This window comes from Bactrocera neohumeralis, chromosome 4, assembly GCF_024586455.1.
Source record: "Bactrocera neohumeralis isolate Rockhampton chromosome 4, APGP_CSIRO_Bneo_wtdbg2-racon-allhic-juicebox.fasta_v2, whole genome shotgun sequence".
Lineage (NCBI taxonomy): Eukaryota > Metazoa > Arthropoda > Insecta > Diptera > Tephritidae > Bactrocera > Bactrocera neohumeralis.
Window position 1 is genome coordinate 33,341,119 of NC_065921.1, and position 23,840 is coordinate 33,364,958.

General features: G+C 35.1%; 2 protein-coding genes across 2 annotated transcripts; one reads left to right on the forward strand and one right to left on the reverse strand.

Annotated features, from left to right (window-relative positions):
* The first annotated feature begins 535 nt into the window (after positions 1-535).
* On the forward strand, positions 536-18,163 carry LOC126756488 (inactivation-no-after-potential D protein). Its single transcript, XM_050469572.1, has 14 exons — positions 536-872; positions 8,598-8,668; positions 8,736-8,825; positions 8,883-9,005; positions 9,074-9,149; positions 9,241-9,410; positions 9,828-9,918; positions 9,993-10,348; positions 10,667-10,819; positions 10,880-10,951; positions 13,232-13,343; positions 13,439-13,578; positions 17,420-17,716; positions 17,909-18,163. The coding sequence occupies exons 1-14, from the start codon at positions 845-847 to the stop codon at positions 18,095-18,097; spliced, it is 1,968 nt and encodes a 655-aa protein (XP_050325529.1). The 5' UTR covers positions 536-844; the 3' UTR covers positions 18,098-18,163.
* Positions 18,159-22,217, reverse strand: LOC126756490 (60S ribosomal protein L23). Its single transcript, XM_050469575.1, has 4 exons — positions 22,127-22,217; positions 21,923-22,006; positions 21,735-21,862; positions 18,159-18,389 (listed from the first exon to the last, which is right to left on the reverse strand). The coding sequence occupies exons 1-4, from the start codon at positions 22,137-22,139 to the stop codon at positions 18,192-18,194; spliced, it is 423 nt and encodes a 140-aa protein (XP_050325532.1). The 5' UTR covers positions 22,140-22,217; the 3' UTR covers positions 18,159-18,191.
* Between the last annotated feature and the right edge of the window lie 1,623 nt (positions 22,218-23,840).

The window sequence follows — 23,840 nt, forward strand, 5'->3', positions numbered from 1 at the left end:
CAACAGGTTTAAATCTACGACTGAGTATATATGGATTAAAGTAATATTTTATTGAATTTCTTTAAATAAAAATACATAAAAATTTAAGTAGGCATGTCTAGGTAAGGTGATATCATTTTCTGTTATTTTTTAGAATCGCAAATATTCGCATGCCATCAATATCGATCCGTCTTTGTTGTGTCGGCTTCAACTTGCAAGGCTTCCTTTGTGGCGCAACGATTTCCCACCGCCGTAAAACAAAATACAAACAGCTTGTCTATTTGCCTCTGTAAATTTAAGTAAACGTAATGAATGTTGTATGTAGCAATGAAATTTAACATTAAAATGTTAAACATCAGAAAACGAAGGCACTTTCATAAGATTCACCGTAAAAAGAAATTCGTACAAAATAGTAAAGTATTCTTACAGCTCTTCGTTCGGTTGTATGAACAAAATTAACTAACAGTTAAGCCCTGCCACGGAATCAATAATCGATATCCGTCTAATGTTACCTTCCATATGCGACAAGTATGAGGCATAGAAATAAAAAACTGAAGACAAACGAAGCTAGTTAGTCAGTCAAAACGGTTTACAAATCAGTTTAGGCGCTATTTTCATTTGGATAGTTCGAGCTCGTCCGCGAGCTCTTCGAAATTTTCCACCATTATTCGACTTTAAATTCTTAAATAGTTACCCCTATATATTACTCGTATATACAATGAACTGAAAAGACAGTTGTGGCAAGTACATACGCGCATAAATATCACATCGGAGTTATTTATTGAACTTATGTTTTTAAAAATATCCTTACGGTGAAAGTAACTAAACTTTAAAACATCATAAGGCTTGAATATTCAATTTCAAAATGGTGCAAATTAACTCTGGCAGTGGCGGTAAGTGATCTTCAGTTCGTGGGCACTCAAATTAATTTCTATGCCTTTTACATATCCGAGCATAAAAACGACCGTTAACTTTGAGTTAGCAATTGCAACTACAACAACGCTGTGAATTGATTATAAATGTTACAATAATTACAAATATAAAAACGTCAAACGCAAGCAATTTTTCGAGAATATTATCAATGTCTTGTTGGAAATTCGGTGTAGCAAAATGTATATACATATGTATGTGTGCCCTTAATCTCATTGTATTTGAACATTTGTGTGCGAACAAATCAATGTACGAAAAATCTTACATTTTAATTTTGAATTCCGTCAAGACATAACATTGATAACACAATATAAATATGTAAATTAAAAAAAATAAATATTATTTTGCAACAGTCTCGCCTTTATGTAAAGACTGTTGAATAGGACTTTAATGTCTTTAATTTTTTAAATAAATGGCCATCGAATCAATTAGCATTTAAATGTTATTTACTTCAAGCTAAGATTTTTATTTAAGACATGTAATGACATTATTTTCATCCTTCGTGACATTGTAACCTTACTCACTCTTCGCTTCCAAACAATCTTTTCATACATATACATATGTACCTATTTGTAAATCCATTGGTGCCTGAAGTAAACTTTATAGCGTTTTTTTCTCTGTGTGAAGCACCTAAAGAACCACAACTTGACTGTCAAATCAAAATCAGTACTTCGGTTTTCTGAATAACTTGTTTTGTAATAGTTAAACATAGTTCTGTATAAGGAGAGACAATCAAATTAGAATGTCGTGAAGTAATAACAAATTTTCAATGATTTTCATAAGGGAATACATATGTCTCTTGATCTCTTCGTTTAGTAGAATTTATAATTACCACATCGAAGTTATATATATCGGGTGATTTTTTAAGAGCTTGATAATTTTTTTTAAAAAAAACGCATAAAATTTGCAAAATCTCATCGGTTCTTTATTTGAAACGTTAGATTGGTTCATGACATTTACTTTTTGAAGATAATTAGGTCTTAGGTGGTCCATTCGAAAAATTTTGGGCAACTTTTTCGAGCATTTCGGCCGGAATAGCCCGAATTTCTTCGGAAATGTGGTCTTCCAAAGCTGGAATAGTTTGCTGGCTTATTTCTGTAGACTTTAGACTTGACTTAGCCCCACAAAAAATAGTCTAAAGGCGTTAAATCGCATGATCTTGGTGGCATTGCATCCCGAAAAATGCACTGTTTTGTGGTTTGTACGCTGGTGGAATCATTGGACCGTATTTTTTCAAAGATGCTGTTGGACGCAACGTTACGGTGAATGGCATCGCTATCGTTCGATGCTAACAAACTTTTTGTTGACAAAAATGGAAGAACTGAACTTGGGTGACATGTGGTTTCAACAAGAGGGCGCTACATGCCACACAGCTCGCGATTCTATGGCCATTTTGAGGGAAAACTTCGGAGAACAATTCATCTCAAGAAATGGACCCGTAAGTTGGCCACCAAGATCATGCGATTTAACGCCTTTAGCGTTTATATATGTGACCTGGTCTACGGAAAGGGGGCTTAGGTGTCAAAAAATCAAATTTCACGAGTTTTTTTTTCATGAGTTGTTTATTTTTAACAGCTGTTTCCCAGAAAACTAGTTTTCGCACGTTAGCTCCCTTTTCCCTTTTCGTAGACGAGGTCACACATAGTATTTTGGTCGAAAGCAACTTACCGATAAAGCATCAACTGCATTTTGGATATTTCTACCGAAGATTTGTTTCCCCACAATCTGGCTTCAGATCAGAAAATTTACCCAGACAAATAGAGGATTCTTACATTTACACGCTTCAATGTTTTTTACTCTGTGTATGCTATTGTTAGAATATGCAATATTAATTGAAACGTGCATGGTTCGACACCAAATACGCGTCGAGCAATGTGCACAGCACTTCTATAACCCCATGTGAAAGACCAATACCGCCATTAATTGAACCAATAAAAACGCGCAATACATACATAGAGCTTCGTTTAGATATGGGAAAAGAACTTATTATAAATACAAATATTTTCGATATACAAGGTCTGTCGCAAAAGAAACAGAACTTTTTAAATATAACTGTTTCTGGTGGCGCCACCTATTGGTGGGTATATGAAATAAAAAGTTTGATCTCTTGTTGACATTTCGTAAAAAATTTAAGACAATTGGATAACTACAATCGATGTTATCGATCAAAAAGTGACAGCAGCTTTTGGTCATCGGTCGTAAAATGCAAAGAGCAAATATTAAATTTTGTTTTAAACTTGGGAAAACGTTTACTGAAACATTTCAAATGATGAAAAAAGTTTATGGTGATCAGTGCCTATCCCGTAGTAATGTGCATGAGTGGTTTAAGCGATTCAAAGAAGGTCGTGAGGACCTCTGTGACGATCAGAAGTCGGTCGTCTTCAGAAGTCAAAAATAAAGTCAATGCTGATTTGTTTTTACGATTCCGAGGGTATTGTACACCGAGAGTTCGTCCCACCTGGCCAAACGATTAATGCTGTGTTTTACCTTGGTGTTATGAAGCGTCTTTTGTCACGCATTCGTCGTGCTGGACCACAATACCGTGAGGCAGGGTCCTGGCGCCTGTTGCACGATAATGCGCCGTGTCATCGGTCGACGCTTGTCACTGATTTTTTGACAAAAAACTCCATATTAACCATTAATCACTCACCCTACTCACCTGATCTGGCACCCTGTGATTTTTACCTATTTGGAAAACTTAATTTGCCCATGAAAGGAAACTGGTTTCAGGACATTTCAGCTATCCAAAAGGAGACGACCGATATTCTGAAGAGCATTCCGAAAAATGACCTTAAACACTCATTTGAAATGCTAATTGACCGGGCTAAACGCTGTACAAGGAAACTACTTTGAATAAAAAAATATAACTTTTGAAAAATATTAATTTTTTTTTTGTTTTTTTTTTTTTGACAGTCTTGTTTCTTTTGCGACAGACCTTGTATGAAATACATTGATATATTAAAGTAAATATAAGAGTATAGATATTTTAAAGTAAAACGTGGTCAAATCAAACACATTAAAATTTGCAAAGCAAGAGTTCCGTACTCAGATTTTAAAAGGCTTACAAATTTTAATGTGATTTCAAATGGAAACGGCGGGAAATGACAACAACTTTATTAAGTCGTATTTACTTATTCTTATTCACTTTTAAAAGAAATGTTGCGTGAATCAACGAACAAGTTTTAATAAAGTATGATGTAATTTAAGTTGATTCTTAAAAAACTGAGTTAAGGGGTCAGTAGGGTAATCTTTTTTCAAAAATTTTTTTTTTAGAAACCCACTTTACCATTGGAAGATTTCGAAAAAGGCCCAAAAATAATAATACCGCTCGACGTTCGGAGCGCTCGGAGTGCACACCTCAAACTTTAAACGAGTTTTTCTCAAAACACACTTTTTTAAACTGACATGATGCAGGTCGAACTACTGAACCGATTTGCTTAATTTTTTTTTAAATGTTCACAAAACGCCTGGCTATCGTCCTTATATTTTTTATAATTTTTTGACAATGTTATGACAAAATTTATGTAAAAAAAAACATGAGGAAAAATTAAAAAAAAAACCAAAAACGTTAATTACTTTTTTATTTATCAACACTTTTTCATGATTCTAGTAGGGACGATAAACCATTCACGTACTTTTTAAGAATAAATTGGGTTTTTGTGTTTCAGATGATTCAAACATGAGAAATCGTGTCCGCCAGTGAAAAAACGCATCTCATACACCCAGCCATTTCTGCGACAAATGTCTTCCGAAAATTCCGAAAATGTCATCCAAAAATGTCAAATAAAAATCAGGCCAGATTACCCTAATGACCCCTAAATAATTTTTTCATAGAAATGAAATAGAAATTCTTTACTGCCTCGACATCTAGAACATTTTTTAAATGTTAGATATTTTCGTAAAAAACCATTATCTAGTTTCTTACTCTTCGTGTGTCACAGTGCATCTCAAACTGCTCGCTACATTGGTTATAAGCTTTGATACCAATTATTTTTATTGCATTTATTTATTTAATAATATTTTTTTCATTGCTTTTTTTACTTTTATTATTTAATTTTGTTCTATTTGTATTTAATATTGTTTTCTGCCATTATGACTTGCAATTTCCCGAATTGTAAAAGGCGAGTCGGAACGCCTTGTTACTTACTGGCTATGTGACGGGCTTGCCCATCTTAAATGTGCTGGACTGACTGGCAGGATATTGGATTCTATTCTTGATAGTAAGGGCTTGGGCTGGTCTAAAATGCAGACCGACAGAAATTGAATTATTTAAAGTCTTTAGGCAGGCGCTCAATAATTTTAAGGAGATTGGCCGTGAACTTGAAACCCTTACCGAAAAATTTAAGCATTATGAAATGTTCAAAAACCTTCCTCTAAACGTCCGTCTGATGAAGAGACCACTGCATCTTCCTTAAAAAGAATGCCCCCAAAATTGACTTTCAATCAATCTTTCTTCCCCTTGTCCTCAAGGAGAGAAGATTTCGTCTGCTCAGAATACAGAAAAACTGTAACTGAACATGGTAAGCGAAAAACTTCTCAGGATCTGCCTCCAAATTACTGTAAGTCAGGTAATAAAAATTTGGTTGTAATACCGCGGAAAAAGTCAGTTTTCATCTCAAGACTTGCTGCGGATACCACAGTCGATGACATAAGGTGTTATACATTATATCATCAAAATTAAAAACGGACGATACAGACATCCGAAAATTTAATTTCAAATAGGAATTGGTGTCCTGTTTGCTGTTAATTCTTCAATTCCATCTGAAGCAGTCGTATGTATGTATGTAGACTTCATACAATTTAAGTGCATTCGAATTTGCGCTAATAGTGGTCATATCTACTTAACATCTTATATACCGTCTCAATCGGACTTATCTGTATATATGCTGCATGCTTCTTTAATAAATAATTGCTAATAATACTGATTGATGCAATGTCGGAGTTGGGTCTTAACCAAATTAATTTAAGTTCAAACGCGTTTCTTAGATCTGTTCTTAGATCTGGTTTACGTTGATAACGCTTCAATGTTCTCTGTTGTCCAATGTGATCCTTTGGTTCGGCCACAGGACTTGTATCATCTTGCTTTGGAAATTAATATCGAAACCATAGCTAACTTAGTCCATAACAATACATATATTAAGACCTTTGTTCTCGGTCCGAACTTTTTTCAGTTTTCCGGCCGATTGAAAAGCTAATTTTATTTTGCAAAAGAAATGATATATTTAATATTAAATTAATAATTCCAACTTTCCAAAGTAACATTGGTATATATTTATATACAACAGATTACAGTGGCAATATTGAATTTAGTGCATCCCATTTTAAAGAAACTATTTGAAAAATATGTTCCGAAATATGTTGTTAGTCAAAAAATTAGTTCTAATTTATGGTTTTAGAGAGTTATGTAAATTAAAAAAAAAGAAAATCTCGTGCTTTCAAACTTTTTAATCAAACTGGTTTAGTTTTTGACTATTCAGAATATTCTAAATTGTGTCGACAATTTGCTGAACTTAACAAAATATGTCATAATAACTATATAAATAATACCACAAGTATATCGTGTGAAAATCACACAATTTCTAATATGTTTGCTGAATTCTTTAGGTCCAATTTCTCTACAAAATCTCCGCATCAGCACAAGTTATGTCCGATTTATGTAATCAATGCACCAACCATTTCCGAAGCAGACGTCTTATATAATTTAAATATGTTAGAACAATCATTTAATTATTGCGCAGATATGATTCCCTCATGCTTTCTTAAAAAATGGATTTATATGGAAAAAGTCATTTATAATTCCTTTGCATAAGAGTGGATTTAAGTCATCCATTGAAAACTATAGGGGAATAGCAAAGTTGAGAGCAATACCTAAAATTTTTGAAGCAATTATAACAGACGAAATAACCTTCTGGATTTCTCCACTAATTTCTTGTTTTCAGCACGGTTTTCGTAAAGGGAAATCTACAGTAACTAATTTGCTTGAATTTGTTTCACATGTTTCAACGGACTTTAGGGAGAATAAGCATACTGATGTTATATACACAGATTTTAGTAAAGCTTTTGATAAAGTAAACCATTCAATTCTTTTGAATAAAGAAGATCACTTCTTGGATTTCAACAAATATTTCTAAAATGGGTTGCTTCTTATCTGAGTAATATAATTAAGCAAGTCATATTTAACGATACTTTTTCTAACATAATCAATGTTCCTTCAGGCGTTCCTCAAGGTAGCCATCTTGGTCTAATTCTGTTCTTTTTATTTATTAATGACATATAATCTGTTATTAAGTATTCAAGAGTTTTATTATATGCTGACGATGTAAGACTTTTTAAATCATATACTTTAAATAGTGAAAGATGTCAGTTGCAAACAAACTTTTTGTTAAACAACCTAGTTTCTTGGTGTGTTGGAAATAATATGCCATTGAACCTTAAAAAATGTAAAACGATGTGCTTTTCACGTAGATCAGTAGACCCTACTTCATACGTAAAACAAAACTGTAGCTTGGAGCAAGCATGCAGTTTTGTTGATTTGGGAGTAACTATGGAGCCCAAACTCAATTTTAATAAAGATAAAGGCGCTCTTAGTTTTGTTAAACGTTGATCTAAAGAATTTAGAGATTTAGAATTTAGAATTTAGAGGTGAGGCCTATATTAGAGTATGCTTCTGTGGTTTGGAACCCTAGTTATCAACTCCTTTCGGAGAAGTTAGAGTCCGTTCAAAAACAATTTTTACTTTTTGCCTTAAATCATTTGCAATGGGATTCCAGTTTAAACCTTCCCCTTTAAACTAACCGTTTAAAACTTATAAATCTCCCTACACTCGCTAGACGTAGGAAGATGCTTGCTACATATGTATAATATAACTTGTAAAAGTCATGAATGCGTCAGTGTGTGGCCCTTCTCTCTTATCTGATATTAGTTTTAACGTTCCCGCTCGCTCTACCAGGCAGTTTAGACCTTTACTTTTAAAATTGTTTAGAAGAAATTTTGAGTTAAACGAACCATTCCGCCGTATATGTCACGATTTCAATTCTCATTCCAGCACATTTGATCCAACAGACTCACTCTTTACCATTAAAAAAATTATTTTATCTACTCTTAACAAGTAACATTTAAAAATAATAAACTTACTTTGTTCTAATTCTTAATTTTGGCTGTTGAAATTTGTGTTTCTGTATTACTATTATTATTATTGTTATTATTATTATTATTATTATTATTATTATTATTATTATTATTATTATTATTATTATTACTATTATTATTATTATTATTATTATTATTATTATTATTATTATTATTATTATTATTATTATTATTATTATTATTATTATTATTATTATTATTATTATTATTATTATGTATATAAGTATCACAATTCAGCAAAAAATTGCAAGACTTTGTTCATAACCATACCATATTTTGCTAGTTTATCAGGGTTGCATATGAGTCGATAATAAAATTAGACAGTGGGTCCAAATAAAACCTCAGTAACTACTCGAACAATGTGAATAAAGTTTGGTGTATATTATCTCGACATACTCATGACTACTATAACTTTAGCTCTGACAACTTATCAAATTCGTTCGATGCTAGTGGCTCCCTCTCGTAGAAATTTTTCAGTCTGACTGGTGCTGTAGATTTTTAATTTAATGTAAATTAAAAATATATAATTTTTATTTCAGATCACATTCACACAGTAACTTTGGATAAAACCGGAAAGAAGTCATTTGGAATATGTATAGTTAGAGGAGAGGTGATTAAATGAACAATTTTAATGCCAATAAACTTAACTCCAATTGCTTATATTTTAATTTCAAAAGGTTAAAGACTCACCAAACTCAAAAACGTCCGGAATTTTTATAAAAGGTATAGTCCCAGACAGCCCTGCCCACTTGTGTGGGAAACTAAAGGTGATTGAAATATCAAAATGTTGTAACTCCTACTGAATGATAACTGATAACCTTTAGGTGGGAGATCGGATATTGTCGTTAAACAATAAGGATGTGCGAAACGCTACAGAGCAAGCGGTAATCGAGCTAATTAAAGATGCTGGCATCAAAATAAATCTTGAAATTCAAACTTATGGGAAGGTATGTTTAGGTCTTTGGTCTTTAATAACACCTAAACGATTCGTAAATGTTTATTTGCATTTAAATAGGATGAGAAGAAAACGTCGGAACGTGATCAACGCAACGAAAATGGTTATGTGCAAGCCAAAGCAAAATTTGCTCCAGGTGCTTATACATTTACAAGTTTTAAATTTGCAAAAGTTATTTTAAATTATTTGAAATTAAGTAAGTAATTATGGAATCATATTTCTTTAAGAACCGCCAATGTCGGCGAATAAAAGTTCGGCTCCGAAAGAAACCCCGCGAAATCCCGCGTTTTCCGCTTCCATTCGCCAGAAACCAGCTTCGAATTTTACAGCCAATGATGAGGATGACGAGGACACACGAGATATGACTGGCCGAATTCGAACAGAATCTGGATATGAGGTAATATAACTCATGCTTAATTGACTTACAGGAAACAATTACATTTCGTTACTCCAATTAAAGAAGCTACCACTTTTTCCGAACTATCAAATTTTATTTTTGACAATCCCACTGCTGCCTTTGAAAAAATTGACATTTGAAAAAAATTTTAGATGTATTTTCTTAAATAGTTGGAATTTTAATTGCCGTTCGCTTTACAGATTTCACTAAAGTCTTTAAAAGAGTATTTTTTCCCAATCGATGTAACTTTGATTCAATTTAGTTCTCGGTTCACCACCTTTAGTTAGGAGTTAGTCAAAAACTCCCTGACTCTATATTTCTTCTTTATTTAGCAACAAGTTGCCATATTGAAAGCTGTTTCATTTAGCATTTTAATTTTTAGTTTAACACTTACATACACATAATAAATTATTATAGATTGATCGAGCGTCCGCCGGTAATTGTAAACTCAATAAACAAGAGAAAGAACGAGACAAAGAACAACCCGATGAGTTCGGATACACAATGGGTATGAAGATGATTATTTATTTAGGATTTTCTCGGATTTGGATGTACATATATGTGAATATTTTATTGTTACAGCGAAAATCAAGAAACGTTATAATTTAATGAAAGATTTGCGGAAAATAGAAGTGACGCGCGCGCCGAATACCTCACTAGGATTGGCCTTAGCCGGCCACAAGGATAGAAGAAAAATGGCTTGCTTTGTAGCTGGAATAAATTCTAATGGCCTATTAGCTTCGTTGGATATAAAACCGGGCGATGAGATACTCGAGGTGAACGGAAATGTTTTACAGAACCGTTGCCATTTGAATGCCTCAGTGATATTCAAAAACATCGACACCGAGAAAATTATCCTTATAACATCACGCAGAAAAGACAATGATGAAGGCATATCGGTAAAGCCCATAAAGAAGTTCCCCAAGGAAGTCGATGATGTAAGTGGCAATATAAACTCATAGTATTTCAAATATACTTGTGGACTGACTTCTAAAATGTATCATAGCAAAGTTTAAACATGTACACTTTGTGCAAAAGAAATATTATGAAACAAGGGTGAAGCTTATCTTGACTTAAAGTTTTACCTTGCCTATAGTTTTGCTATTCTTACATTGTAGTCAACGTTTTTGAAGTCAGTTTATATACATATATATATATATATATATGTGTATATTTTATGTATATATGTACATAAGCATGTAAGTGTTAACTTTTGAATAATTTACTACTCGCATTATTTTCTTAATCTTTTGCAGACCAAGTTTTTATTTGATTTATATCCCAATGCCCGTTCAGTACAAGTTAAAAAGGAAGGATTTTTAGGCATTATGGTTATATATGGAAAACATGTCGAAGTGGGCAACGGTATATTCATATCCGATTTGCGTGAAGAATCCAATGCAGTAGCGGTAATAAATTGCTTAGTCTTATCTTTTTTAAAAATCAATCAGTAATACACAACCTTACAGGCTGGAGTAAAAGTCGGTGATATGTTATTAGCTGTAAACAAAGATGTCACTTTGGAATCAAATTACGATGAGGTATTTTTGAAATTTATAACTATTAAATATCGAAAGTAAAAAAGACGAATTTCTATTTCATTACAAAAATGAAGATTTATATTATACTATATTATCATTATGACTTGTCAAACGGACAAAAACCATTCAGCCTTGCCAAGTAACTTTCTTGCTGCGGATTTCACCCCTTTACGTAGGTTGCTATATATATTTCTGGCCTAATAATGTAAATAGGCATATTTATCAACGAAAATGTTTTTTTTTTTTTTTATTTTTTTTTTTTTTTTTTTGTAGATTGCTGTTTTGTTTCGGGCTCATACGCATAGATCCATGATTCGTCACCTGTGACGATCTTATAAACGTCTTTTGAAGCACCGCGATCGTATTTTTTCAGCATTTCTTTACACCAATCCACACGAGCCTTTTTTTGAGCGATTGTCAAATTGTGCGGGATCCAACGAGAACAAACCTTTTTTACGGCCAGGTGTTCATGCAATATCGAATGTATGCTGGTGGGAGAAATGCATAGGCATGCCTCTATCTGAAGGTATGTTACATGACGGTCTTGCATTATCAGTTCACGTACGGCATCGATGTTTTCTGGCACAACGGTTGTTTTTGGACGACCTTCACGGAATTCGTCTTTGAGCGAGCGTCGGCCACGATTGAATTCGTTGTACCAGTTTTTCACAGTGCCATAGGATGGTGCTTCATAGCCATACAAAGATTTTAGTTCATCGATGCACTCTTGTCGTGATAATCCACGTCGAAAGTTGTGAAAAATGATCGCACGAAAATGTTTACGAGTTAATTCCATTTTTTGGCCGAGATGAATTTTTTAATTCCCTGTAAATAAAACAATTCACGATTAAATCACAAAACGTTCTGAGTGATGTTATGCTAAAAAATGTCAAACTTTCCAATGGAAATGTCAGATTGCACCTTAGTGTTGCCCTAGGCCAGCATATATGTATGTATATAGCAGCCCTCGTATGCTCCTATTCAGTTGGGTCGCTATAGCTTACTCACGTAAATGGCTTTCCATCATATTTATATGTATTATACTGTCTAGGTTATAAAAGTATAATGAGATCATATGTCCCAACAAAATAATTAAAAATTTTATTTTAAGTATTCATTCTCATAGCGGAGTCAATTTATAAAATTAATCTTAAGGTTTTTTGAATACTTGAGAAATATTGTACAAGGTGCTTTCCAAAATAAACAGGACTTTTTGAATCTAGCGCCCCCTGGTGGTGCCATCTATATGTCGACTGGTGCGTCAGAATCTGCTATCTTTATCGAATGTCCAGTGAGAATTTCATGACATTTCATTGATTGGAAGTAAAGTTATTGCGTTTTAAGTGTCAGTATGTTTGTGTTATCGGTGCGAAAATGAGCTTCGAACAAAGTGCCAACATTACATTTTGTTTTAAAAATGGTGAAACTTTTACCGAAACGTTTCAATTGATGAAACAAGTTTGTGGCGATGATTGCCTATCCCGTAGCAGAGTGCACGAGTGGTTTCAACGTTTTCAAAGTGTCGTGAGGACATAAATGACGATCAACATGTGGGCCAATCAAAATCCATGATCACCGGAAATTCCATCGAAACTGTGGGTGAATTCATCAAAAATCAGCCGAAGTCATCATTGGAATTCATGCAAATGGAATTGAACATCTCCAAAACATCGATTTATCGCATTTTGACCGAACATTTGGGCTTACGAAAGGTGCACGATTTGTTTTGCACAAATTGACTGACGACCAAAAATTGCTCAGAATCCAACATTCGAAGGACGATTATTTGACCAAAAATCACATTTAAACCATTAACCACTCCCCGTATTCACTTGATATGGCACCGTGCGACTTCTTTCTTTTCGGAAAAATGCATTTGCCCACGAAAGGAAAGCGGTCTGCAGACGTAGAAGCCATTCAAAAGGCTTGCACCGGCATACTGGCGGCCATACCGGCCAACGAGCTAAAACACTCGTTCGACATGCTTTTGGGCCGTGAAAAAAGCTGTATTGAAGCAGAAGGAGACTATTTTGAATAAAATTAATTGATTTTGCCGAAAAACCATTTGTTATGTTTTTTTTTAAGTCCTGTTTACTTTGGAAAGCTTCTTGTATTTACGAATCACATATTCTTGAAAATTATGTATATTGTTTTAAACCCTGCTATTTTTCTGGCTCATATTCAGTGTGGTTAAACGTATGTACATACATATGTAACTGTAAATATAGAAATAAATTAGAAATAACTTTATAAACTAACAAATATTTTCAATGTTTTAAGGCCGTTGCACTAATAAGGCGTGCTGAGGGTATAGTAACACTTGTTTTGTTGACTCTAAAATCGGAGGAAGCTCTCAAGGCCGAAAAAGAGGCTGCAGAAAAGAAAAAAGAAGGTTTGAATTTTTTTTGATTCAGAAATTTTATTGTCTTCCCACCTTGGTTATTAAAGATAGAAAAACTAAACCTATAACATTTATAACCCAAACAGAAGCAAAAATAGAAGCTGAAAAGCCACAGGATCCTTCCGTTGCGGAAATCAAAGTCAACAAGAAAATTCTAATTGAACTGAAAGTTGAAAAGAAACCTCTTGGAGTCATAGTTGTTGGAGGCAAAAACAACCATGTCAAGGTAAGCATTCAAAATCATGATTGCTGCTACGTAAAGTTGCTCTAAGATTTTCATCTTTTTGTATTCTTAAAACTATTTCTCTTCTTTCTATGACACGATTTAAACTGATTTCGAAAATGTACAGATTTACCCATTAACTCTTTGAGCGACAAAGATTTCAGAAGTTTTCTACCACTTTTTCACACCATATTCCATTCACATGCACAATTTTCAGGTTAATGAAGTGAAATTAACGACAAAACGAGTAGAAACAGAAAAACTTCACCATAAAATCTGGCATGATGGAGCCATTAATCCGTTATATCATTTGTTACACATTTAAACTTGTTATTAACTTGGAATAAATGAAAATGCTTGTGGTTCAAAAAATTTACCACCTGAGCGTAAGTTACCAAAAATAAGGTATAAATTTTAGACCGGTGCTGCTCGAAGAGCTTACACGATTTTGTTCAAATATTTAATTTGTTATAACACATTGACACTTCGCACAACTTTCTTATAACGGTATATTTCGAAAATATAAAACATGCTACATATAAGTCTCTGGCCATTGACGAGAAAACATGACATTAGGTATACTAGATACCAGTATTTTAAAGAGTTCAGTTTAAAAATTTTAGAAGAGGCGCGGAATGGTCATATTTAGGTAAACTTTTTGTTAATATGGGATTAGCAATGTTCGAAGCCCGTCTATACCTATTCTGCCCCGCAAATACTGAAAATGAGGATATTCGCTTCCGTTTCCAATACATAGGTCATATTCATTAACGAGTTAAAATGTGATAAAAGTTGATGTTTCCTTATTGAAACGGAGCAAAACATTCTCCAACTCTGCTGGACAAAAATCCGGCTCCATTCCGGTTACGTACACGCGGTTGTTTTACTAGCGATATCGGTCGATATCTTCTACTAATACGGGTGTAACCGAACATTTCATACTCTTGCAACTTGCTAGGGTCAAAGGCGGGAAAATACCTTCAGACGCATAACGTTTGTAAGTTATATGGGGTCAGGGGCCAGTTTTCACCTGATTTTATCCATTTTAGGCACAAAGATGCATCGTTATTAGAAAAACACACTCGCTCAATTTTATCAAAATACCTCACACATTTGCCGATATATGCGATATAAAGTCCACTGGAAGTGCGAAAATCTTTCTATTAGGTATAAGGTGGCAAAAGAAATTATTGATCCGATTCAATCCATTATTGACAGAACAGGCATGCTCCTATTATTCATAATTATTTGGTCATAAGGTGACATACTTGAAGCACACTACTTGAGCAAAATTTTATCAATTTCCACGACAGTCGGTTCTACGCACCGGAATTGACACGGCCAAGGGCTGTTTTTTCGGCGATCTAACGCCGTTTGGATCGGTAACTGTTAAACTAAGTTTGTCGTATCAGAGCAATGCCTTGCAGCAGGGTTGCTCCATATCCTCCTGACTCGTGCTGGCATTGAGTCCAACCCGGGCCTTTAGGAATTTTTCTGCGGCGTTTGCAACGGATGGAGCCTGCTCAGGCCTCAAGACTAATAGGGAGTGGACCACGAGTTACGTGGCCCCATGTTGCCAACGCAACACTGCGACACTAACCTCTACAGCTATGCAATCAGCACACAGTTCGCGCGCTGCGTCGCCACTCACCCGGAGTGGCCAACAGAGGACCTCCACGGTCCCCAGAAGCTCAAACAGGCAACATAGCTCCCATCCCGATTTCTCCTCCCCCCAACCTTCATCCCGCTCCAATCCTCGTGCAAGAACCACTCAGCAACTCCTTGCTCCTCGCACAGTCTGTTCCATGTGTCAGACCGTCATACGTCGGAACGTCACATCAGTGAAGTGCAATTCTTGCACTTTCTGGTGTCACTTCCCGGCATGTTCCGGCCTGCGCACCCCATACTGCAGGAGTCTGCCCCCGCAACACATAACAATGGCGTCGCCAAACAAAACCACAGTGAGACAACCGCCCCTGCGGGTTCTACAGCTGCAACAAACACCACCTACACGCCATTCCCTCACCCCCAGGATCACCCACGATCACCCGCAACAAACCCGCATTCTTCAATTCAACTACCACGGACTCCAGCGCAAGATCGAGGAGATAGATGCACTTATGAACCGGTAATGCGTATCGATAGCTGCGGTCCAAGAAACCAAGCTAAACAACCGTTCAGATCTTCTGAGTTGTGCCTGTTTCAACGTTATACGTAAGGATCGTGAGCGAGATAATGATGGTGGCCTAGCCTTCATATTGCACAACACCGTGCAGTATCGTCTAATCGATGAAGACATTGACCGCAGGGATACTACCCTAGAATGTCAGGGCTATCCGATCAGGCGATGTCGAGCTCGAAATATTTAATACCTATATACATCCCCCCAGTTACATGTTGCCCTACAGGATATCACCCGAATATAGGTGCGCCACTTCGTGGTGAAAACCCTCTGATACTAGGCGACTTTAACCCGCACCACGATCTTTGGCATTCCTGCCTGTCAAACGATCGTAGGGGGATGGAGATTGGCGATTCAACATTCTACACAATGAATGACGAAGCCCCCACCAGAGTTATGGGCACCTGTAATAGCGCGCTCGATATTACCATTGCTAGTGGTGGTCTGATAAATAGCATAACCTGGCTCTCGCATCAAACCATCTGCCCATAATAATCTCGATCGAAAACCTCCCGATTTTGTTTCTGTGGACAGGGTCGGCTTCATAGAATTTACTGAGAGCACCTTCAACGCTCTACCCATTCCTTCGGACGTATCCGTTGGCGAACGTCGATTCCGCAAGGTGATCGCAGCAGCTACCGCTCGCTTCATCCCGGCTGGAAGAATAGCGGAACTCCGCCCCAATTTCCCAGCCGAAGCAGCCGTTTTAGCTAATGAGGGCGACACCTTACGCCATGCCGATCCCGGGGATCCCCGAATAAGGGATCTCAATTTGGAGATTCGGCGATTGGTAAACCAGCATAAGCGGACGAAGTGGATAGAGCACTGGAACATAGAAATGTTAAGTTACTTTTATATGCCGATATCGATCGAGTAGGTCCTTTTCATCGAAAAATGAACGGTACTACACCCAACGTCCATTTTTGACCCCGGCACCTTTAAAGCCACTTTGTATTATCACAGGTGTAAAATTTAATGCCTCTGGTTTATTTAATTATTGATTTATCTCGTTTTTAGTAGTTTTTAACATTACCGTTATATGGGGAATGAACGGGTGTATGATCCAATTTCATTCTTTCACACTGTCGGAAGGGGTTATAGGATTTATTTTGAGTGAATTCGTTGATTTCAGCTTGAATGGTTTGAGATATACATATGTACATTAAACTTATTAAAGGGCGGGATCACGACCACTTTTTCAAAATTTTTAGCTCACAGGTGCCCCTTTAGTGCTTAGTTATGACATTTTAAAGGTTTTTGTTTAATGTCGTTTTTTGGGCGAGGCAGTGGTCCAATTACGCCCATCCACGAAATCGATCTCTCTTTTCGCCAAGGAACCCGAGTACCGGATTTCATTACATCTCAATTTTTACTCAAGTCATCGCTTGCACAGATGGACAGACGCACAGACAGACACTCGGATTTCAATTCGGCTCATAATCCTATCCTAACCCTATATCTATCTCGATTAGCCATAGGTGATACACACAAGAGGTGAACGAAACTATTATACTCTGTAGCAACTTGTTGCTAGAGTATAAATTGATAAACGTTTCTCCTGCTGATTTAAAAAACTGCAAAAATATCTAATTTTCGGCTCTAATCCGACCCAGCCGATCGTCCTTATTTAATCTTTAAATTGTAATCTATTCTATTTTGCAGACCGGATGCATTATAACCCACATCTATCCTGATGGAGCGATAGCAGCAGATAAACGCTTAAATATTTTCGACCACATAGTGGAAGTTAACAGCAAGCCAGTGAATTGCAGTGAAATGACGACGCTAAAAGTGCACCAAATATTCCACACAACGTACGAGAAAGTTGTAACATTCCAAGTATTTCGAGCTGACCCGTTGGAAGTAGAAAAGTTCAATGTTGAATTTATAAAGAAACCAGGAAAAGACTTGGGGCTTTCATTAGCACCAAATGATCGCGGCTGCACAATTTCCGAAATTGTAAGTTTTTTTTTACTGAAACTCAATACCAATACTCATAAATTATAAAAATTTGGATTACAAATCACGTAAAGTTAGAAGATACTCAGATCACAACGTCATGAATGAAAAAATGTAGTCGCTTAGAATTTTTAAGAATGTTGGATAGTTATATGAAATCATTGAATTTTACTGTTTACAACTCGTTTTCAGATACCTTCTGGCTACGCTGAGATTGATAATAAGTTACAACGTGGTGATATCATAACCAAATTCAATGGTGATTCTTTGGAGGGGTGCACTTTTGAAATATGTTACGCCTTGTTCAAAGGAGCCAATGGAAAAATTTCATTGGAAATTACAAGACCTAAGCCTACATGTCGCACTGAAGCGTCAAAATAATTCAAATAAAAAATATTTGTATATTACATTTATATGTAATTGAAATAAACAATGCGATATATTTTAGTTGGTATCATATCATTTATTTAAAACATTATGCGATTGAACTGGCATTAGATGCAATACGGGGCCACAAGTCAGCACATTCTTTCGCAACAGGTCCAGTGATAGCAGAACCTTTCATTTCACCTTTATTATTCACTATAACCCCCGCATTATCTTCAAAATATATGAAAACACCATCCCTCCTTCTGAATGGTTTACGTTGCCGGATAACTACAGCTGGCATAACCTTAAAAGAAAAAAATATAATTATTATTAAGAGGAAAATTTTAAAAATTCCTACACTCTGTAATACATATAATGCGTTTTACATTTATTATAACCATTTATACCAAATAATATAATATTTGATAATATCTATTATAATGATAATTATTTGATAAAGAAAATAATTTATATTTGGACAATTTTTAAAACCACACGGATTTGAGTAAGACAGTTGAGCATAGCCGGTTGTTAAAAAAACACTAAACTTATAAAAACTTTATTAAAATAAAATGTTCACGGCTATTTTGGAAACGAATGGAAATTAAAAACCAAGTTCTCTCAATAGTGACAATTTTACTCTTTTAGAAATCAAGAAAAATCCATATTGAAAGGAACGCAATTTATCCAGTAATAATTAAAAATTGTAACAGCTCTTCTTTAATTTCAAAACATAATTTGCTTCGAATGTTTATTAAGGAAAAAAGAACTATCATCAGGTATACAGACAAGAAAGTGTACAAGATGAGTCCGATTGACGTATAAGTGTAATATATTAGATTTTATGTAAAAATGTATATATGGTAAATGAGGGATTTTGCATTTCTCTTCATACAATAACGTTAATCTTCAAAGTTTTGTTTTTTCGCGTACATTAACATTTTTACGGCGTTTTGTTGCTTTGAGCCTGAAACAACCTTGGAAAAAAAAAATGAGAACGAAGTCAAAAAAGCAGTTTATACCCGACACCGACATCAAATTTTCGGATCTGGGCTAGATAAATGATATTACATTCTAATATTCTTATCAGAGGGCGAATTTGAGCAAATGGGATGTTTAAATTATTGTTAAACCTTTAAAACCGAGAGAGCAAAGGATAATTATTAAAAATAGATATCAGAAAAAAGAAAATTTTTGCCTCTTTGAGGCAGCAATTGGTAGTTATTTACAGAATGATATTATCCTGCAAAAATTGGTCGCTGGAAGCTGAAAAGAGGAGAAGGCACAAACAAACTTCCGATATAGAATGAGCTCATCACAAGAATCGTTAAAAGGTGCCCATTTACGATTTCCAAGCAAATAAAAAAATAGTTGCAAATGCCAATACCAACTTCATAGATAAGAAAAATGTCGATCTTTGTTAACCTAAACGCACAAGTGCCATACTGAAAAGTGGGTACTGCAAATTGCCAAAACAAATTTTTAGACGAACTTCTGTCATAATAATTTTTTCAGTTCCCCTCTGGTAAAGAAAAAAAATCGACCTTATTCCCTTTTCGTTTTAAAGCGCAATACGAAAGGCAATTAGTCATTCCTATTGGCGTTTTTAAACGAATATAAACGAGATAGAAACGGGCGCGATTATTTGAAGCAGTTGGAAATTTTAATGCCAGAATTGGATATACCAAAGCTTTAAGATGAATAAAGATTTAGATACAATGATGCTATTGGGCGTTATCCCACTTTTTTTTTTTTTTTAATTTCGGATTTTTCGGCGTTAGGATATACTTCAAGAATACGAATTTAGGAATTAAATGACGGTAACAACGACAACGGGAGTAGGGCCGAATATGTTAGATGATCCCCTAATCAGCAAGTCAACGCAAAATATACAACGAATGCCATAAGGTATCGAGGCCCTAAGATGATATAATGCGGATGTTTTTCTTGTAGTGGTCTTTGAGCTCTGATAAAGATTTCATATGGATACCATTTAATTATTATAAAAACAATCTGGAAGGCTTAGTCAAAAAGGATATGTCCATTGTATGGGTCAATCAACAGGATAATGACCCAATGCAAAACTCGAATCGGTAATATGGTAGATTGGTCGGCATTAGACAGATGCGCAAGTGCACTTGATATCACCGAAACAAGGAGTGACCTATTGCATTAACGTGTTTGATATCATTTACAGCAAGGTGAGCAGTGAACTAGAATAGCAACGAAGGACACAAACTTGAGATGCTTGAAAGGCAATGCCATGTCAAACATTGCCTTTATTGCCTAATATCACATACTTGATTATATGTTTACAGCAAATGTGGGAAATGTTTTCTACTATTAACTACTACTTAACTTAAATATTATAGGAGTCAATAATAGATAACAATATGCACAAATATACTGAAAAAAATTTGAAAATGTTTTGTTGCACTCATTGCAATATATCGTGAATTTCATTTCCTTTGCCTTTATTGTATTTTCCTGTAGATTGTTTTGAAACAATGCTTGGAAAGAAAATTGTCAAGCTTTTCTCAGTACTCACATGATGTGTTATGTTAAACGAAGGAATGACTTGAAGCACGGTGTAAGTAGACTTGTGCAACTGTTTAGTCGGCCATGGTCTTCGGACCTCTATCCAACCGAACAAAATCATATAACCGGATATGAAAAAAGGTACTAGGAATGCCGAAACAAAAAAGTTTTCAAAGATTATGAAATTAAAAAAAGAATGTTTACTTCTCTCTAGATGACACGCTTATATATATTCTTTGCACTCCAGACATACCTAATTAAAAATCGTAAAGAAACAACTTAGTACAGGTCGTGTACATATCAGCACAGTAGATAAATTTTCGTATAGTTAATCCTTTTTCGTTACCTTTTCGAATAGTTCGGAATGTTTTGGGCTCAGAGTAATAAAAAAAAAAAGCAAAAAGTGTATTCATGGATTTCCATGTTCACTTTGGTCGATTTTATCATTTCGAGCACGACTGCAAATGTATACATTTTTTTCGGGAGAACTTCCTCTATTGGCACATGTCCATTTTAACCCGTGACGCCAAAGTTATCGTCAGCAATTTTCATAAAACAAGAAAAAATTTAGTGAAGTGTTACTAGATATAAAGTAAATGTATTATAAATTGAAGAAGTGCGCCCTTTAAATATTTGATCTTTAAACGCAAATATCTTATAAACCCATTAGTCCGCGGCACCTATAAAAATCTCTTTGAAGAACCCCCTCTATCCATACATACTCTCTATAAACCTGAAATCGGGGGATGCTAATCTAAAATTTATGAAAAATATGCACACTACTCTAATTACCAAACCCGGTGCTGAATCCGAAACATCGTCGTAAGTGTAAGATAAAAATTATTCCGAGTAAATTACAAAATGCACACAAAACATATTGTCATTTATAATTTCCTCAATGGTCCTACGACACCAAAACTGACCCTCGTTTTATCCGACAAAAGCCTATTATTTCAAGAATTCAACCCTACTTGGATTGGTATGTAATACCAATTTACAAGTTAAACCCTTTTCCTCAACTCTCAAATATACTTTTACAGAGTGAAATACATAAATTCACATAATCAATAAGATGTCTTTGACATAACGTAACTTTGATCCAAAAACTTACCTTCTTTCTTAGCTCAGGTTTACCCTTCTTCACTGTGGCTACAAACATATCACCTACACCAGCAGCTGGCAGACGATTCAAACGACCGCGAATGCCATGTACAGCAATTACAAACAGATTCTTTGCACCTAAAGTACAATTTAAAAATTAATGAGATTTAAACACAGAATAAATAAAGGGTATCGAACCTGTGTTATCAGCGCAATTCATCACGGCGCCCACTGGCAGACCAAGTGAGATGCGGAATTTTCCACCCGCGGTACCACCACGTCCTAAAACACACAATTGAAATATTGATTACTAGACATTCTTACACATTTTTCTAACAAATATACACATTAATAAAACAAATAACTCGGTTAAATTCCACGATTTTTCACGATTATTTTTACCTCTCTTCGACATTTTGCTGCTTGCTCGGTAAGAAAAGGAAGTAAAAGAAAGAGAGCGGTCAATTGGCAAGCAATGCTGCCAACTGTCAACTCTGACATTTTACAAAAAGACCAATAGCACACATTCAATCCGAATAATTATACGGCATTGGCAGCCAAATGTGGATACTATTGCATTATATCGACTCAGCCATGATACAATTATAGAAGGTCGTATAGAAAGAAATGTTCTTATCCACAATGTCTTTTTTGTATATCTGCTGCATTTTATATTTACATATTGATGAATTTGTGTTATTTAAAATCTATTCGTGTTGAGTTATCACTCATAAAACGTATTTTAGTAATAATGGTTGAAATCTTTGAAATTTTTGTATTTGAATCATAAAAACAAAACGAAACGGCTGATTTTGAAATTATGAATCCAATTACTTTTGAAAAATTGTAGTTTTTGGGCTTTGACAAACTCTTAGAATATCATTTACAGAAATATATTTAATTTTTACCATCTCAATATTAGTTGATAATATTGTATAAATAATTTTTAATTTACATACAGCAAACCCCAAAAAATTAAAATCAATTTAGGATAAAGTGGAAATCAGTTTCTTTCAGTTTTCTGATTTTTTGTTCTTAGCGTCGTTAACACAATGTCTGGCTAAGGGCATAACCAGAACTTTATCAGCAAAATGTAGAAAAATGGTCGTCTCAATATCTGGTTAGCAGCGATCTGTCAGTTAAATCCTTTATCGAAAGAAGAAGTCTTGTTTAGTTTTTAATCAAGCTGTGTAAAATCTATAAGTAGGGCAGACGGGGATTTTTTTGCTATAAATAGCTAGAATCAACTAGACAGCGAAATTCCTAGTTGCCGGATTGTTCGAATGATGGATATATGGTAAAAGATTTACCATATAAGGCAGCCGAATTGTGCAGCAGACACAGTTCTGTACTATGTTCGGGCCGACAACGAAAACATGTATTCGTGGGAAAAACTGGTTTTAGCACGAAAACTTGTGTTTTCGTCCATGTAAAATCTGTCAAACGAAAACACAGTTTTCGCTGAAAACTACTTGAAAACTTACATTCCACTCAATATAATCGGTGTCTGCTCTAGTTTAATCGATGTTTTTGGAAGACATATTTTGCCGGCCCTAAATTGTCACTTGTCATTTGTTTACATTCCATATACAAAAACAGCTGTCGCTTGATATTCTCATATTAGGGGGATTCTCTTGCTCTTGCAAAACCTTGCACGGTGCAGAAATTGCAGAATTTTCCTCTTGGTGCAACGGCACAACAACAAACACATGCAGAAAATTATTTGCAATGGCTATAAATATGTCAGACGAAAACCCACGTTTATTTTCGTGCCGTCATATATCACTAGATTCTGCAATGGGTGCTCTCTTGGCCTTGCATATTTCGGTATGGGATTTTTGCATTTTGGGTCATCGTGCAATCTTGCAAGAGCAAGAGAATGCCGCTATTGATAGTTGTCAGTGAAAACTCATCGAAAACACACATTGTCGGTCCGAACGACTTAAATTCCACAACATATATATGTGTTTTCAAAATGTTTTCAATGTCGGTCCGAACATAGTACTAGTTACATCAAATCGTTTACCTTGTAACTCTTTCTTGTGTTCGATCACTTGATGTTAGATAAACCTCTCAACTTTATGGCACTTATCTTTATTTCTTTATCAAACAATTT